Source organism: Diabrotica virgifera, chromosome 3 (genome assembly GCF_917563875.1).
Source record: "Diabrotica virgifera virgifera chromosome 3, PGI_DIABVI_V3a".
Lineage (NCBI taxonomy): Eukaryota > Metazoa > Arthropoda > Insecta > Coleoptera > Chrysomelidae > Diabrotica > Diabrotica virgifera.
Genome location: NC_065445.1, coordinates 115,116,841 through 115,136,796, shown reverse-complemented (window position 1 = coordinate 115,136,796; position 19,956 = coordinate 115,116,841). Strand labels below are relative to the sequence as shown.

Below are 19,956 nucleotides of genomic sequence, written 5' to 3'. Positions count from 1 at the left end.
GCCAAGTTCCCCATCTGGTTAATACTGGTTCTGGTGGTAAAGGAATATCGGGAAGCATCTCCCTATATACCTGTACACGTAGTGGTGCTTTCAGAAATACTTTTTTTACATTATTTATTAAGGTGTTTACATTGGGAAATTCAATTCTAACTTTCTCTGCAACTCTGTTTAGGCCGTGCGCCAAACATGTACAGTGAATTAAATTAGGGAAAAAGATTTTAAGATTGGATGCAGCTTTCATCATATATGAGGCGGCATCACTAAGCATTAATAATATTTTTTCAAATGGTACTTGATCAGGTAAAAAAAAATTTGTTAGGGATTCGTTAACAAATCTAGCTATTGTAGCATAGTTTGTTTTTTCCAAACATTTTACACTAATTAAGTATGAGTTTTTAAAATCGCCAGAGTCGTTAAGAACTCCAACAATTAGATTCGCAATTTGTCGACCCTTTGTATCCGTTGTTTCGTCGACGGAAATCCAAAGATATTCGGCTTTTAACTGATTTTTAATACTCGTCATCACATCTTTGTAACATGCACTGACATATTTTTTCCGAAGAGTTGAAGAACTTGGTATTTGAGCTGGTTTATCTTTAATCTTGCAATAAGTTTTTAAAAAGTTTTGACACGATTTATGTTCTAACTTGTGCAGAGGGATATTGCAGTTCAAAAAAAAATGGCATAAATCCTTTGCAAAGGTTTCTTGCCCAACTGACGTATTCTGAATCTGCAAACTGTTCTGTAGAATCTGCTGGCGAGGTTTATTATCATTTTTTGATAGCTTAGTTTGGTGAAGTGAAGTTTTTATGTGTTGAACTACTTGGAATTTCTTTTGACATGGAATCTGGAATATAATGATAATGATGTTTTAGATGTTTTCGTAAATAGATACCTACATTAAAATGATCAAACTTTTTAAACCTCCCCCAATTTTTTTTTATTTCTCAAAGTGAAATTGAAATCGTCAAACAATAAAGTACAGTCAGTGTACCGTAGTATACAGGGTGGGCCACTCTCAACACCTCGCTCTGTATAAGCCAAACCGTTGCGAACTTTAAAAAACAGTTTTTGAAGAAATGGGACGGTTTGTCATTTTAGAATAGACAGACACATAGATGTGCAAAGAAGTTTGATAAGTTTAAAAATCTATTGAAGTGGAGAACTTACCTTTTTATCACAAATGGTGCAAAACATACTTTCACTGTCGATAACTTTTAGATGATTGTTACTTCCAATCCAACTTCTGAGAAGACTTGATTTTTCCCTTGCTACTTTAGGCATTTTCACAATAATAATAAAATGATTTTTTTACACAGTATAGTCAATAACTTGCAATCACAAAAGTTGAATAATCGGCGATTGATTTAAGACTAACCATTCATAAAATAAAATAATCTATCCTACCCTTAAAATGCTTAAAATTTCGTTTTGGTTGGTTTTCCCAGAATAATTCATAGTTGGCCGACACCAGCAGAAAGTACAGGTAATATTTGTAATGTTATTCAAAATATAATCGGTATTTACTTAGGTAATTTGTAAATTCTGAGAAGTCTATAAATCTTAAATATCCGGATAATGATACCTGCAGCTATAAATAACGCCCATTATGTTTATGGGTACAACAACAAAGGAGCTTAACAGCAAAATATTTACTTTCACATTTTATTTTAATGGATGTTGATGTTACTAATATATACCTTATTTTTAAATGGGGTAGAGTAAATTCCCATCAAAATATGCATTTATATGCTCTTAAATCTCCAAATATGCAAGGCATATGCATTTATGAAAAACATGAGAAATATGCAGCATATATATGCATATGCATTTTGCATATAATCCAGTCTTTAATTATAATAAACAAAAGTAATAAAGTCAATCTTATTGAAACCGTAATTTTGTGTGACTTAGGTATTTCTAAAATCATTCCAGTATTAACTAGCTATTAACTAAATAAGCACTTGAAAAATAAATTTACAACAAAACTACTTACCTCAATGTTATAATAAGCCTTTGTTCCGGAAGGATAGCCTGCTTATGTAAATTACACCAGTTTTTAATTAAACGATACTCCTTCTTCTTAAACTGCCTATCCGTTCCGGATGTTGGCGATCATCATGGCTATCTTGACTTTGTTTACCGCAGCGCGGAACAGTTCAGTGGTAGTGGTGTTATACCACTTTCGTAAATTTTGAAGCCAAGGAAATCTTCTTCCCGGTCCACTTTTACCATTTACCTTCGCTTGGAGAATCAGTTGGAGAAGGCAGTAACGTTCTTGATTTCTCATTACATGTCCTAGATATTCTAAATTTTTTGTTTTGATGGTTCTGAGAATTTCACACTCTTTCTCCATTCTACGCAGGAATTCCACATTAGTAATTCGGTCAATCCAGGATATACGTAAGATGCGCCTATAACACCACATTTCGAAAGCTTCGAGCCGATTCATTGATGCAACAGTTAGAGTCCACGCTTCCATTCCGTAGAGCAGAACTGTGAATATGTAGCATTTCAACAGACGGTATTTTGTTTTTAATGATATGTCTCGACTGTTGAAAATGGTCTCATTCTAACGTATCCTGCTTTCGCTTTTATTATTCGCTGTTTAATTTCTGTTGAGTAGTCCCATTGGTTATTTAAATTCGTACCCAGATATGTATATTGCTCAACTCTTTCGATATTCTGTTGGTTGACTAAGTTGAGCGTTTAATATTGGTTTTAACTCCACTTTCTCCAAAATATATTTAAAAGTCTCTGAGTCATTCTCATATACTGGAAGAATCGTTTAATTTTTGAAACAGATGATGATATTCTCCATAAATTAATCTTTCTCGATTAATAGGATGTACATCAACTCTCTTTCTTTTCAGTTTAGTCAAAACAGAATCTAAAGCAATTATATCGTCATCGGAAGACGACATTTTGCTACAAGTAGTAGGCGCAACTGCCAAATTTGAATGATATCTCTCGCTTTTACCCGTCTTCACTGTGTTACTACACCCGCGCGCGAGAACCGCGCGGTTTGCCCGTAAGCAGGAACCCGCTTCCACTATGTGTGCCGCCTAAAGCTAAGGACACATTATTAACACGTGTCGTGTTAACACGCATTAACACGTGTCATAGAAATATCTATTACGTTACTTTAAATAGATCTACACATATTATTGTGATGTGTCGTCAGAAACCGACAACACGCTTTAACACGTCTTAACAGTGGCGGCTCGTGGCTTTAGGGACAGAGTCGGCAAGGTTTTGTCTCCTCAGATAGGTATGCCATCTTATTAAAAGGCTTCAATTTCATAGAAGATTTTTGGTTTTGTTTTTTGTTATTTTTTTTTGTTTTTTCCTATAAATTTAGAACCTAAACCTGTTTATAAATTAACTCTAGTCTATGTTGTTTCGAAGTAGCAAAATGGGTTATAACGTCATTGTAAAATTTATTATTGTTTTGGAGAGGTTTTAAAAGTTTTTTCTATTGATATTTAAGAAAAGTTTGACATTCTCTCTTGTTTCATGGTGTTTCGACAATACGTTTTGACTCTTTTGAGGCAAGAGAAATCCCGTTCATTTGAGGCAGAATTTGCTCTCATTTGAGCAAATAATTTATTAATTTCGGGAACAGTTTGTTATACCTAATGAATTGCAGTATATAAAATTAAAACATATTTTGTAACTTATCCCACCTTCCGAAAATATTTAGAGCAGCATATAAAACTGTTAATCCATTTTCTTATTTTATTTGATTAAAGAATGATGGATAATTTTTAATGAACTTGTCTAATAGATATTTTGAAAATTCTTTGGAAATGATAATTGAGTTATCCTTCCACTCAAAAAGGTCCGGAACATTGTTTAGATAATCAAAATGTCAAAAAATGAAGAAAAACTTCGATTTTTTCTTCGTTTTTTGATTTTAACTTTCAAAGTATTCACTTCTGTGAAAAGTTACACTGACATAAAAGTTGCATAATTAAATTTCCTACAATATAGGATTGGTTAAAAATTTTAAAAAGTGTCATCCTTGTTGCAAAACAGCAATAATTGCGAAAAAAACATAAAAAATAAGTATTCGCATTTTACGTTTTTCAAATATTTATGCTAGACTTACGACCTTCATATTTTAACCAGAAAACTTTTATGATATATTAAAACAACACGGTAAGCTTCATTAAGATCGATTCAATACATTTTGCAAAATCAATTTTCCAATCCAGCTTTTGCAAAAAAAATTAATTTTTTCAAAATGTTGCAGTACTGACAATAAAGCAGATAGCAAGTTGAATTTTTTTTACATATAGAAGAAAGGTACAGTATTCTTCTATACGTAAAAATTAATTCAACTTGATGTCTTCTTTATTTTCAATTCTGCAACATTTAGAAAAAATGAATTTTTTTGCGAAAGCTGATTGCAAAATTTATCTTGCAAAATCTATTGAACTGATTTTAATGAAATTCACAGTATTGTATTATTATATGATATAGTTTTTCTGGGTAAAATTATGAAGGTCCTAAGTGTAGCATAAACGGTTGAAAAACGTAAAATGCGAATACTTGTTTTTTATGATTTTTTCGCAATTATTGCTATTCTGCAACAAGGGTGACCATTTTTAAAATTTTTAACTAATCCTATATTGTAGCTAATTTGTTAAATCAAAAAATGAATAAAAAAACGAATTTTTCCTTCTTTTTTTGACATGTTGATTATTTAAACAATTTTCCGGACCTTTTTGAGTGGGAGGATAACTCAAATATTATTATATGAGTTATTTTCAAGCAATTTCTGCAAACAAATATGAGTCACCTCTCACCTCTCAACGTCCAAATTAATGTTACTAATATTTTTACAGATACGTCCTGGTGTATAAGTACGTGTCTTGTTGCCGTTTTCAGATCACCGCTCGGCAGATTGTTTCTCTGCCGTACTTGCCATTCAAATAAATACGGGGAATGTATAATTGGTTGCCTATCGGCTAATATTCCATAGATTCTTATTACAAGCAAATGGTCAATCTGGGGACGGCTTTCAGAAGCGGGCCTTATAAGAATTCACACAATCGCAATCGGGTGCATGGCTAGGATCATTAATTTGAAAAGTCTCTTACGCACGGCGCACAGGGATCACTTAACATATCGGATCGATCGAATTATTTAAAAACAATGAATAAAATTTAGTCTGTATTATATTACAGATATTTTTTTTATTTCACAGAAACGAATATCATCAACTCTGATTAACTTATATGTTGAAAAAAATCTATAATGTGTCCATAAATGTGTGGGTCGGCACAGCCGACCCTGACGAGCCGCCACTGCGTCTTAACGCGTGTTTTCAATATCTAACGTGGTTAGATTTTCATCAGGGTGTTACAGTATGTTAAAACATCAAGACAGAGCCGAGAGTTTGTTTACATATTTTATAAGTACATTATTTTATACGTTTAAATATGGAGGAACAATCAGCAGAACATGATATTCACCAAATTCGTGTTTACGTTCGTTTATTGGATGAACCCAGTACTCTCTGCATTCATATCGTAGCATAAGCAATGCCGCAGAAACACCTACCATTTCCTCTTCTTCATCTAACCAATCCATCTCGTCTTGTAGGTGTTCCATTATAATATATTGTAAGTACTATTTCACTAGTTTAAGAACATCAAAACGTCAGCATAACACACGTTTTGCATCACAGATATGTGTCCGGCCTATCTGATATGTCGCATTCTGACTAGCCGTGTTGACACGTGTTAACACGACACGTGTTAATAATGTGTCCTAAGCTTTAGAGTCGGTACAGGTGAAATTTACTGATCATTTTAGGCATGATAAGGATATACAGTGGACTCTCTCTATAACGAACACGGATATTACAAGGCTTCGCTTATAACGAGGTACATTAGGTGTCCCATGAAATTCCTATTGAACTGTAACCCTCTATAACGAGGCATATTTGGTTATAACGAGGAAAAACGAAATCGAAGAATATGTTTTTTACCTGGTTTTAGGGCTGTAATAGCTATAAATAAACACCCCAACGGCCTGTATATAAAAATTCCCAACATCTGTGTTATTATCGAGGCAAGTGCTGTAATAAACTCGCCGCCCGCAATAAACTTCTTGTTTATCTATCGACCGATATTGAATATTGTAGGACATTTTTACAATTTACGATGGCGAAGTCTCCCCTTATTCAGGTCGACCATCGACACTTAATAAACTACGTAAGAGGCATCAACTCGTTTCAATATTATTGTTGTCTGATATAACGAGATCCGCTTATAACGAGGTAATTAGTCCGCCATTTCAGTTCTTGTTATAGAGGGAGTCTACTGTATAACTTAAACAGTATAACCTAAAAGAAAACATATGACCACTGTGGCACTTTATAGTGCCATATGCGTCGACATTGGCGCATCAAACTTTCCATTTATGGATGGGATAAAGAAATTAAAAGGTACACTCCCTCACATCCAGAATTCAATTTTTTTCATTTCTTTAAGTTCTATGTGATTAAAAAATAAGACTTGGCGTAACTTAGCGTAACTCTTCTCAGAGTTGACGGTGAACACACCGAATATGTGAAAATCATGCGTGGAGTGAGGCAAGGCTGCATTTTGTCCCCCCCTCCCTAATTTTCAATCTTTACTCTGAAAGAATATTTATCAAAGCTTTGTACGAAACTGAAAAAGGTCTTCTACTAAACGGGTACTGGCCAAATAACATCAGGTTTGCAGATGACACCATAGTATTTGCGGACAACCTAGAAGACCTACAAGTCCTCATGAACAAAATCACGTATTACAGTCAGCAATATGAACTCAATATAAACGGATCATTAGCAAGAAAAAGATAACAGAAGGTCAACTCTACATCAACCAAACCCCTGTAGAAAGAGTGAGGCACTACGGCTACCTCGGCACCATAATAAATGAAGAATGGACCAACAACCAAAAGATAAGAGCGCGCATCTTAAAGCTAGATCAACCTTCAACCGAGCTTTTAGCAGCCTTTCTCGAGAGCCACAACCTTTCTCTTGGTATAAAAGTAAGAATGTTGAGATGCTACGTCTTCTTTGTCCTTTTTTATGATATTGAATCATGGACCTTGAACGAAGATATGTGCCCAAAAATTGGAAGCATTTGAGATGTGGTAATATCGGAGAATTCTTAAAATTCGAGTGAGATGCACCATTGGACGGCCGGAATGGTGCATCTCTTTCGCACTCACCATTGACGGCCGCCTAATACGCGCTTAGCGCTCATTGTTAGTAATTAAAAATAACATCTTAGTAATAAAATAATGACAAACATTTCTACAGGATCTTGTAGGGAGGCTTAAGCTTTGATTTGGTCACTTTCTGACTTTCATAATAATGATGTTTAACCGAGTTATTAAGCCTTAAAAATGGCAATTTTCGCGTTTTTTAAATTTTAAATCGTGTGTAACTCGACAACAATCAATTTTAGAGAAAATCACAAGAGACCTTTTTTACTCAGAAGAGTCCAAAGAATCTAAAAAAAATGTCCGGAGTAAAAAATTGATTTTTGAATTTGTTTAAAAACATTGTTTAAACAATTTTCCGACCGCGGTACCTGGACCTCTTTTTGAGCAAGTTTGTGCAAAAAAACGAATCGGAATAATTAACCTAACGGGGACGAGCGTACAGTCTGGACTAATTATCAATAATAAAATAAACAAAATTTATTATCTCTTAGTTTGATCAAAGTAACACTTTTTGTTTAATAGTATATCAAGATAATTAAAGTAATTGTTAAAGGTAGCACAAAAAATCTTAGAACTTACTGTTACAACATAGGACAATCCATCCCAAGTCATTCTAGCTACGGAGTCTTTTCGTCTTAAGGAAGGTTCAGTTCGAACAGGTTCAGGAGGCACCGTGGTTGAATCTGGAATATCCGATGGACCTGGTAGTACATCGGGTCTTTCCGTCGTCAGTTGACCGGATCCTATCTGCGATGGAGGAGGCGCTGCCTCGGAGTGAGTGCGTCGATGGTGTTGCGAAAAACGGCTGATACTCGGCGTACAGTATTCTTCTTTTAAAGGGCCCATTGTTCTGGAGAAAAACATCATACAACATTAAAGGTCTTGTTTAAAATAATTAAACTATACTTTGTATCACGTTAAGAATAGAACGTTACGTTTATGGAGATCAGTGTTGCCAAACCTATCGGTCACGGGCGGCTCCTCGACTGCTGATATACCATTCATTCTAATCAGTACGGCGTGGCATCGGCGCGCTTCTCTCGTCCATAAGAAATACATTGGGCTACCTCCGCAATGTTCTATTCTTAACGTGAAACGCGCTTTAGATAAAAATATTTAATGGAACAACCAAGATATTTGCTCAATGTAAGACTCCTCCGAGAGAGGAGGGTTTAGAGCTGGAAGGTCCTGTACGGATAAGATATTTCCGTTAAAACAAATTATCGAAAAAAAATTAGAACGGAATAGGCCAATACACCTAGTTTTTATAGATTTGCAAAAAGCATATGACAATATACCGATACCGAAACTATGAGAAGTACTGCAAAACTCCAACATTAACTTTACTCTCATAAAAGCTGTCCAAAATTTATACAGTGACATGAAATCTGCAGTAAAATTAGGAAACAAAATAACAGATTTGTTTACAGTCAACAAAGGTCTACAACAAGGATGTTGCATATCACCGAGTCTGTTTAAGATTTATGTCGCGAAAGCCGCCCTTACAAAATGGAAAAAAATGCAGTGGAATGGGCATCCGAATCGACGACAACACCTGCCTGTAGACCCTTTAGTTTGCAGACGATCAGATAATATGTGCAAACGATAAAGAAGACTTGGAATATATGACTCGCAAATTGAAGGAAGAATACGAAAAATGGGGACTGCAGATGAATGTAGAAAAAATACAATATTTATGCCTATAGGTGCCAGAAAATAACTAGTTGTGATAAATATAAGTATTTGGGAATTAATTTCAACAAAGAAGGCACTGACGATGAAGAAATTAAGAGCAGAATAAATAAAGCAAGAACGATAATTAAATCATTGAACGGAGTTTTGTGGAGTACCGAGATAGGGAAACCAAGAAAAATGAGAATATACAACACCATGATTAAGAGCACATTGGTATACGGATCCGAAACATGGAGAATAAAGGAACACCAAAAAAAAGAAAAATAGAAGCTACTGAGATGGACGTCCTAAGAAGAGCAAGTAGAACATCGAGATTGGACCGGGTTAGAAATGAGGAAGTAAAGCGAAGAATGAATTTACAGGAAACGGTTGAAGAATGCATTGAGAAGAAACAATTAACGTGGTACGGACATGTTCAGATAATGGGGAGGAAAGACTGCCAAAGAAAATTATGAAATGGATACCCACAGAAAACAGGAAAAGAGGAAGGCCAAGAACGACATGGATACAAGGAGTAAGACGATCAATGAGTGAACGAGGATTAGAAGATGAAAACTGCAATGAATTGTATCAGCCCATAGAACAGGCGGGTTTTAGAAATAGTTCAGAGAAATAAGGAAACAAAATATCGTGTTGGTGACACATCCCCCTCCAGGCTGAAACCAAATTTTTCGAGTAATATGGTCATCTATAATAATAACCTATATGTTTCCTGCAGCCGATTTTGATGATATACATAGTTATAAACAAATGAAGATCAAAAAACGGTAAATTTTCGCTTTTTTCGTCTCTTACTAAAAAATTGGGAATTTTAAACAAATTTGAGAGTAATAAACTCATAAACCGTATAAAAAACTTCAATATGGCGTTCGCTGAATATGTCTATCCTTATTGGTTACTTAGAAAATTGCCAAATAAATCATAAATTTTGAGTTTTTATAAATATTCATAACTTATGTAAAAGTTAACTCAGAACCTTCTTATTACATGGAATGCTGAGACTTATGGTGCTTAAATTACACCCTAAATTCCAAAGCAATTGGTCAAATAGTTTAAAAGTTATTTAATTTGTTTATCCAAAATTAATTTTTTTTGCGACACTGTAAGTCAGAAAATGATGAAGTTACAGTAATATTTTGGATAGTTTATGAAAGAAGAAAATTTACAGTATTAATTTAATTTAAAAAAAAATGACAAAAAATAATTATAGATATTGCAAAATAATTTTGCAAAAATATGTGAATTAAAAAAATGGGGGGCTAACTTTGTCCCTAAATGTCCTAGAACAGTTGTTTTTCTTTCTAAATGTGTATAAAAATTCAGTCTTTCTAAATATGAAAAAATAATTTTTCTACGAGTAACCGTTAAAAAGTTATTCTAATTGTTTATAAGTAAGCAAAAAATGGACATGTTTTTGCAAAATAATTTTACACTGTTTAAAATTATTTTTTGTCATTTATTTTTAATTGAGGTAATAGTATAAATGTTCTTCTTTCATAAACTGTCCGAAGTATTATTGTAACCTCATAATTTTCTGACTTATAGTGTTGCAAAAAAAATGAATTTGGGAAAAATAAATTAAATAACTTTTAAACTATTTGACCAATTGCTTTGAAATTTAAAATATAATTTAAGTACAAGAAGTCTCGGCATTCCGCGTAATAAGAAGATTCTAAGTTAATTTTTACCTAAGTTACGAATATTTATAAAAACTCAATATTTATGATTTATTTTACAATTTTCTAAGCAACCAATAAGGTTGGACATATTCAGCGAATGCCATATTGAAGTTTTTTATACGATTTATGAGTTTCTTACTCTCAAATTTGTTTAAAGTGCTTAACTTTTTGTTAATAGACGAAAAAAGCGATAATTTACCGTTTTTCGATCTTCATTTGTTTATAACTATGTATATCATCAAAATCGGCTGCAGGAAACATATAGGTTAATAATATAGATGTCCATACTACTCAAAAAATTTGGTTTCGGCCTGGAGGGGGATGTGTCACGAGAAAAACCTTATTTCTCTGGACTAAAAAGGCTACGGAACAAACGAACACCTATTGGTAATAAACAATAGAAAATGTACTGAATACAATAAACCACTAGCTTTAATATTTCTGGATTAGGAAAAGGCCTTTCACACCGTAAATCAACAAAAAATGTTGGAAACCGTCGACAGAATGCCAAATTGATAATAGGATAGGTATATAAATATAATTAAACACATATCAAAACGCAACAGCTGGTGTTCAAACGTGATCGTCTAACTCAAGAAATTTCCGATACAACGTGGAGTACGTCAGGGGGACACCATATCACCGAAACTTTTCACTACGCTTTTGGAATATATACGTAAAAGGACAAAATTGACCGACAAGGGCATAAACATAAACAGAGGAAAGCTTAACCACTTGAGCTTTGCAGATGATATTGGGCTAATAGCTGATACGATAGATGAGGCCAAAGAACTTTTAAATCAGCTCGAACTTTCCACGCTAGAAGGGGGATTAAAAACAAATATGTATATCTAAAACCCAGATGATGACAAATTTTATAGTCAGCGAAGATATATGCGTAGGTACGAGATCCATAGACCAGGTAATGGCATATAATGGTAGGGGAGCCCAAGCGGGCATTTTTGCAGTTACTCGAGCGCGTCAGATTATCACATAGGAAGAAAACTTGTACCATTTAAATGTACGTCTACCATATATTGGCACTTAATACAGGGGAGTTCGTTAAGGGGAGTCCGAAAAAAAATCTATCCTTAGAAAAGCTCGAAATCGTCAGATTAAGATATAGTCTAGTAAAATAAAATTACACTACATGTAAATCAAAATGTAAATTCGTACAGGTTGAAACAAATTTTATATCAAAGTTTAGGTGGGTACAAAAGATATTTTCAAGAAAGTATCCAAATCATACAAGGGGATCATTGTTTAAATAATTAAAAAGGGGTCATTTTTGCAAAAAAATTACTTTTTTGACTGCTGAGGTCATTCAATTACTAATGAAGGTCTACAGGATTGTTTTCTGCAAAGTTGAAGGGCAAATATTTCAAATAAGACTTACTAAATTAAATTTGACCCCCTATTTATTTAAATAATTATACATAAAACTTTAAAAGCAAATTTGCAAAAAATCACTTTTAGCGTTTTAACTAAGCACTATAAATTATATTATTTTACAGAAGAAATTGCGCTATGTTATCAGTATTAAAAGAAAAAAAATTGGTCCAAAAATATTTAATATTTTTTTAGATATTGAATTTGTTTATTAAATGTTAATCTAATTGATGGATTCGACCGTTACTTGATGGAAGTTCATTTTATCTAACAATAAAAAACTGAAAACGTTTGTTTTCTATACTTCCACAAAATTTATTATATCTAAGTGACTACAGCTGTTTCGGCGGAGTGCCTTTCTCAAGTAATATAGTTTACAATGTGTTTGCCTTTTTAATCTTCAACTGAAGAGGTTGAGGAGTGGGGAGCTGTTTGTCTCGAGTTGGTCATTCAGAATTATATCTGTATTTTTCAGTTTATTAATTTCCATAGATTCTAAAAAAGATAGCTTAAGGCCTTTATTTTGAATATGTAGAATTTTAAACTCTTCATTGAAAGAATGATTATGATCTAGAAGGTGAAGTGCGTATGTAGAAGTGTCTGTTTTTCTATTGTTGAATGCCCTTTTGTGTTCTGCTATCCGTTTGTCAAAAGTTCTGCCAGTTTGACCGATGTACGTTTTCGGACAGTCACCACAAGTTAGTTTGTACACACCACTCTGTAGTTGCTTTCTCTTTCGGCTTTTATTGTTCTTAATATATTTGCTTAAGTTGTTGTTAGTTCTGAAAGCTGGTGTTATTCCTTTCTTTTTTATGTATCTGGCTATTGTTGTTGTTATCTTGCCAGTATATGTGAGAGAGCAGAAGGTACTGGGTTCTTTCTGTGGTGGTGGATACACTAATTTCAGGGCTTTCTTATGGAGTTTTTGGTTTAAAATTTTGTTAACTGTTTGTTCGTTATAGCCGTTGTTTACTGCTATTTGTTTAATGATGTTTAGTTTTATTTCGAAGTTATTTTTTGTCATGGGAATTTCTGTCAGTCTATGTATCATGCTATGGTAGGCTGCTAATTTGTGTAGTGTAGGATGGGATGATGAATTGTGTATAGTTGTGTCAGTATGGGTAGGTTTATGATATATGGAGAACTCATGTTTGTTGTGTAGTCTGGAAATCGTTACATCTAGAAAGTTTATAGAGTTATTCTGTTCTGTTTCTACTGTAAACTCAATATTATTATGAAGTGAATTAATATATGATAGAAATTGGTCAAGTTGTCTGTTAGTTCCTGTAAAGCATACTAGTATATCATCCACGTATCTCCACCAATATAAGAACTGTTTAAATACGGGATGATTAGAAATTGTTGTTTCAAGTTGGTTCATAAATATATCTGATAGCAATGGGCTTAGAGGATTACCCATAATAAGTCCTGCACTGTTGTTTGTGTATATTTGATTATTGAATTCAAAATAGTCTTGATTTATGCAAATTTCAAGAAGGTGTAAAATTTCAGATGCAATGATCGGATTTGTACTATTATGGTCTAAAAGATTCTTAACTAAAACAAAAGTTTCTGTAGGAGGAACACTAGGAAAAAGATTTTTTACGTCAAATGAAATTAGTCTGGAGTTTTTGGGCAATTGAAAATGTTGTATTTTATTAACTAGTTCTAGTGTATTTTTTACGGTGAATTTAGGTGAAAATTTAGTGTATTCTGTAATAATATCTGACAGTTTTTTTGAAATTTTATATGACGGAGCTGTATAAAAAGAAACTACAGGTCTTATTGGGTGGTCAGGTTTGTGTAGTTTAATAAAAGAGTATAATTTAGGAGGTTGTGGGTTCATAATATTAAGGTATTTCTGTTCTGTTGGATTTAGTATTGATTTTGAATTTTCAATGGCTAGTTTAATTTGTTTTCGGTATTTTTCTGTGGGGTCTTTGTTTAGTTTTATACTGTTTTGGTTAGTTAAAAATTCTATTGTTTTGTTATTATAGTCTCGTTTGTCGATAGCAATAGTAGTGTTACCTTTGTCTGCTTTTGTAAATATTATGTCATGTTTTATTGATTTATTTTTAATTGAAACGGCTATTTGGTTTTCTTTGAAACAGGAATTATTAGTTTCACTACATACATCAGTAATAGATTTTGCAATGATGCTTTTTTCTATGTTTTTGGCAGTTTTGCTTAACGCTACTTCACACTCTACACCTAAATACTCTAAATTTTTTTGATTATTATGTTGAGGCAAGTTGTGTTTGAATCCTTTCTCTAAAAGTTCTATTTCACTATTATTGAATTTAGTATCTGTTAAGTTTATAAATCTATTGAAAAAACTATGATTTGAAAAATTTGTTGTATGAGTATTGAGTTTTTTACTATTGCAAATTAGATTAGTTAGTTTTTACATTGTGTATTAAATTTTTTGTCTATTAAATTATCTACTTCAGTTCTTACTTTAGAATCTAGGATGTCAAATTCTATATTATCTAATCTAGAATTACATTATAGATTAGATAATATAGAATTTGACATCCTAGATTCTAAAGTAAGAACTGAAGTAGATAATTTAATAGACAAAAAATTTAATACACAATGTAAAAAACTAACTAATCTAATTTGCAATAGTAAAAAACTCAATACTCATACAACAAATTTTTCAAATCATAGTTTTTTCAATAGATTTATAAACTTAACAGATACTAAATTCAATAATAGTGAAATAGAACTTTTAGAGAAAGGATTCAAACACAACTTGCCTCAACATAATAATCAAAAAAATTTAGAGTATTTAGGTGTAGAGTGTGAAGTAGCGTTAAGCAAAACTGCCAAAAACATAGAAAAAAGCATCATTGCAAAATCTATTACTGATGTATGTAGTGAAACTAATAATTCCTGTTTCAAAGAAAACCAAATAGCCGTTTCAATTAAAAATAAATCAATAAAACATGACATAATATTTACAAAAGCAGACAAAGGTAACACTACTATTGCCATCGACAAACGAGACTATAATAACAAAACAATAGAATTTTTAACTAACCAAAACAGTATAAAACTAAACAAAGACCCCACAGAAAAATACCGAAAACAAATTAAACTAGCCATTGAAAATTCAAAATCAATACTAAATCCAACAGAACAGAAATACCTTAATATTATGAACCCACAACCTCCTAAATTATACTCTTTTATTAAACTACACAAACCTGACCACCCAATAAGACCTGTAGTTTCTTTTTATACAGCTCCGTCATATAAAATTTCAAAAAAACTGTCAGATATTATTACAGAATACACTAAATTTTCACCTAAATTCACCGTAAAAAATACACTAGAACTAGTTAATAAAATACAACATTTTCAATTGCCCAAAAACTCCAGACTAATTTCATTTGACGTAAAAAATCTTTTTCCTAGTGTTCCTCCTACAGAAACTTTTGTTTTAGTTAAGAATCTTTTAGACCATAATAGTACAAATCCGATCATTGCATCTGAAATTTTACACCTTCTTGAAATTTGCATAAATCAAGACTATTTTGAATTCAATAATCAAATATACACAAACAACAGTGCAGGACTTATTATGGGTAATCCTCTAAGCCCATTGCTATCAGATATATTTATGAACCAACTTGAAACAACAATTTCTAATCATCCCGTATTTAAACAGTTCTTATATTGGTGGAGATACGTGGATGATATACTAGTATGCTTTACAGGAACTAACAGACAACTTGACCAATTTCTATCATATATTAATTCACTTCATAATAATATTGAGTTTACAGTAGAAACAGAACAGAATAACTCTATAAACTTTCTAGATGTAACGATTTCCAGACTACACAACAAACATGAGTTCTCCATATATCATAAACCTACCCATACTGACACAACTATACACAATTCATCATCCCATCCTACACAACACAAATTAGCAGCCTACCATAGCATGATACATAGACTGACAGAAATTCCCATGACAAAAAATAACTTCGAAATAGAACTAAACATCATTAAACAAATAGCAGTAAACAACGGCTATAACGAACAAACAGTTAACAAAATTTTAAACCAAAAACTCCATAAGAAAGCCCTGAAATTAGTGTATCCACCACCACAGAAAGAACCCAGTACCTTCTGCTCTCTCACATATACTGGCAAGATAACAACAACAATAGCCAGATACATAAAAAAGAAAGGAATAACACCAGCTTTCAGAACTAACAACAACTTAAGCAAATATATTAAGAACAATAAAAGCCGAAAGAGAAAGCAACTACAGAGTGGTGTGTACAAACTAACTTGTGGTGACTGTCCGAAAACGTACATCGGTCAAACTGGCAGAACTTTTGATAAACGGATAGCAGAACACAAAAGGGCATTCAACAATAGAAAAACAGACACTTCTACATACGCACTTCACCTTCTAGATCATAATCATTCTTTCAATGAAGAGTTTAAAATTCTACATATTCAAAATAAAGGCCTTAAGCTATCTTTTTTAGAATCTATGGAAATTAATAAACTGAAAAATACAGATATAATTCTGAATGACCAACTCGAGACAAACAGCTCCCCACTCCTCAACCTCTTCAGTTGAAGATTAAAAAGGCAAACACATTGTAAACTATATTACTTGAGAAAGGCACTCCGCCGAAACAGCTGTAGTCACTTAGATATAATAAATTTTGTGGAAGTATAGAAAACAAACGTTTTCAGTTTTTTATTGTTAGATAAAATGTTAATCTATTTTCATTTGCAAAAACGCGGTTGTTGCCAAAGAAAGATTCACCTGTATTAAATCTTATTATTTTTATTTTTATGTATATTTTCGATAAATGTATTGATACATTCAAATTTCAATTAAACTTCCCCCTAAAATGGCATTTAAAAATTATTCAAATTTGTTTATAATTTGTTTTTTTAATAATGTCGCGGGGATTAAATATTTTGAAATACCGTTTCAATAATTGGGTTCCTGGGAATTTTTCACTAATTAACAAATTTTTTTGTCTTTTTTTCCTCTTCTTTTTTTTCTTGGAGTTATATTACTTTTAGGCCCTTTTAGGGTTAAATTTCATTAAGAATGTTGAATCTCTAAGTTGTAGATTCTAGACCTAAAAATATTAAGATTGGTCTAAAATGACTTAAATAAAATGTGGCTACTTACTGAGTTTATTTAAAAATTTAAAAATTATTTTTACCAAGTACTTTCAAACTATTTGACGTATCCTTATCATACTTGGCAGAAAGTGTGGGTACTCTACAGTCTACTAAATTATGATAAATAAAAGTTTCTAGCTACTACCAGAGGCGTACGACAGGGGATAGTTAATGATTAACCCTTCCCAAATTCGACGCCACTGAGGGAATTACTATTTTAGCGAAATTTTTTGATTCTCCAATACTTTATATGTAAATAATATACTCTCTACTGGCAACAATTAAATCATTAGTTTTCGAGATATTGGACGTTAAACATGAAACGGCATAGTTATTGTGATTCATTCATTCATTCATTTTAAACTTCCAATATCTCGCAAACTGATGACTTTATCGATACCAATAAAGTTATTTACATACAAAGTACTTCGGAGAGTCGAAAAATTTCGCTAAAATAGTAATTCCCCCAGTGGCGTAGAATTTGGGAAGGGTTAATCATTCACTATCCCCTGTCGTACGCCTCTGGCACTAGCTAGAAACGTTTACTAATCACAATTTAGTAGGGTGTATAATAGCCACACTTTCTGCCGAGTATGATAAGGATAGGTCAAATAGTTTTAAAGTACTTGGTAAAAATAATTTTTAAATTTTTAAGTAAAACACCCTGTAACTCAGTAAGTAGCCACATTTTATTTAAGAGATTTTAGTTAAATCTTAATATTTTTAGATCTAGAATCTACAACTCAGAGATTCGACATTCTTAATGAAATTTAACCCTAAAAGGGCCCGTAGTAATATAACTCCAAGAAAAAAAAGAAGAAGAAAAAACGACAAAAAATTTTTGTTAATTAGTAAAAAATTCCCAGGAACCCAATTATCGAAACGACATTTCAAAATACTTAGTCCCTGCGACGTTATTAAAAAAACAAATTATAAACAAATTTGAATAATTTTTAAATGCCATTTTAGGGGGGAGTTTCGTTGAAATTTGAATTTATCAATACATTTATCGAAAATATAGATAAAAATCAAAATAATCAGATCTTATTCAGGTGAATATTTCTTTGGCAACAACCGCGTTTTTGCAATTGAAAATATAGTAACATTTAATAAACAAATTCAATATCTCAAAAAATGTTAAATATTTTTCGACAAATTTTTTTTTGCTTAATACTAGTAACATAGCGCAACTTCGTATATAAAAAAAGATATTTTATAGTGTTTATTTAAAACGCTAAAAATAATTTTTTGCAAATTTGTTTTTAAAGTTTTATATACAATTATTTAAATAAATGGGGGGTCAAATTTAATTTAGTAAGTCTTATGTGAAAGATTTGCCCTTCAACTTTACAGAAAGTAATCCTGTTGACCTTCATTAGTAATTGAATGACCTCAGCAGTTAAAAACATATTTTTTTGCAAAAATGACCCCTTTTTAATTATTTAAACAATGATCCCCTTGTATGATTTGGATACTTTCTTGAAAATATCTTTTGTACCTAAACTTTGATATAAAATTTGTTTCAACCTGTACGAATTTACATTTTGACTTTTTTTTATTTTATTAGGCTAATAAGGTAAGTTAAGTAGGTACACTTCGCGTCAAAAAAAACTGGTACAACTCTTATAACCGAAAATCGTGTTTTTCAAGTTGTGTAAGTTGATCTTGTCACAAGTGTCATTCCAATTTCTAGGGCAACGTTGCCAGTTCAACGAAAATATTATATCAAACTAGGTAAAAACGGGGCTGTGCGACAGACCGCATTTTTAATATACTAAAAACTAAAACAATTGTAATTTTCCGTCATCTCAATTAAGTATCCATATACATTGATTCGTGTTTTATTATAATTTATGAAAATATTTCAATTCAAAAATAATGATAGATAATAAATCTTGACATGACTTTAAATCATTATGTTTAATGTCAAATGACAATGACAAAACTGCATTAAGTTGTGTAGAATAAATAAAACATCCTGGAAAAATTAAAAATTTAATTTGAAATTAATACAAAATGAATAACTTTTACAATTCGAAATATACATTTTAAATGTTATTTTTTTGTATTTAGATTTAGTGCAATTCCGTTATTTCTGATGGCAACGACGAAGTGATTCACAAACAATAATTGTCAGTCTGAACAAAGGTTTACATTGGGAAAAAAAAGTGTACCAGTTTTATATGACGCGAAGTGTACATGCAAAACAGTGTATATTTCAAAAACCTGATTTGAGCGGGGTGGGGTGTAAGGAAATGGGCCAGTCACAAAGGTTTCAAGGGGCCAGTTTTACAAAAAAAGCGTATAGTTCGCGAAATGAACGTCAGATCGAAAAACTAAAAACTACGTGCTTAATATTTTTCAAAAATCTATCGAATAACACCAAACACGACCCCCCAAGGAGAAGGGGGAAGTAAATTTAAAATTTTAAATATGAACACCTCGATATTTCGCGAAATGAACATCAGATCGAAAAACTGCAAAATACACGTATTCAATATTTTTGAAAAATGTATCGAATTGTACCAAACACGACCCCCCACGGAGGTGTGGTGGGGGTTACTTTAAAATCTTAAATAGTAGCCCCCATTTTTTATTGCAGATTTGGATTATTTACGTAAAAATAACTAACTTTTATTCGAGACATTTTTTCGAATTACGGATAGATGGCGCTATAATCGGAAAAAACGATTGTTGGAAATGGAAAATTAAATTAAAAAATGGAAAGCTCCCACTAAAATGGAAAATTTTACTTAACTTTTTTTAGTTTTAGGACCTAATCTTCACAACCCAATAG

At 32.2% G+C, this 19,956-nt stretch overlaps 1 protein-coding gene across 1 annotated transcript in view; it reads right to left on the bottom strand.

Annotated features, from left to right (window-relative positions):
- Positions 1-19,956, bottom strand: part of LOC114336242 (inactive rhomboid protein 1) — a 192,408-nt gene that overhangs the window by 106,814 nt on the left and 65,638 nt on the right. Inside the window, exon 3 of the mRNA XM_050647524.1 lies at positions 7,807-8,077. Within this exon, the coding sequence (XP_050503481.1) occupies positions 7,807-8,077 (271 nt within the window). The remainder of the gene's footprint in view (positions 1-7,806; positions 8,078-19,956) is intronic.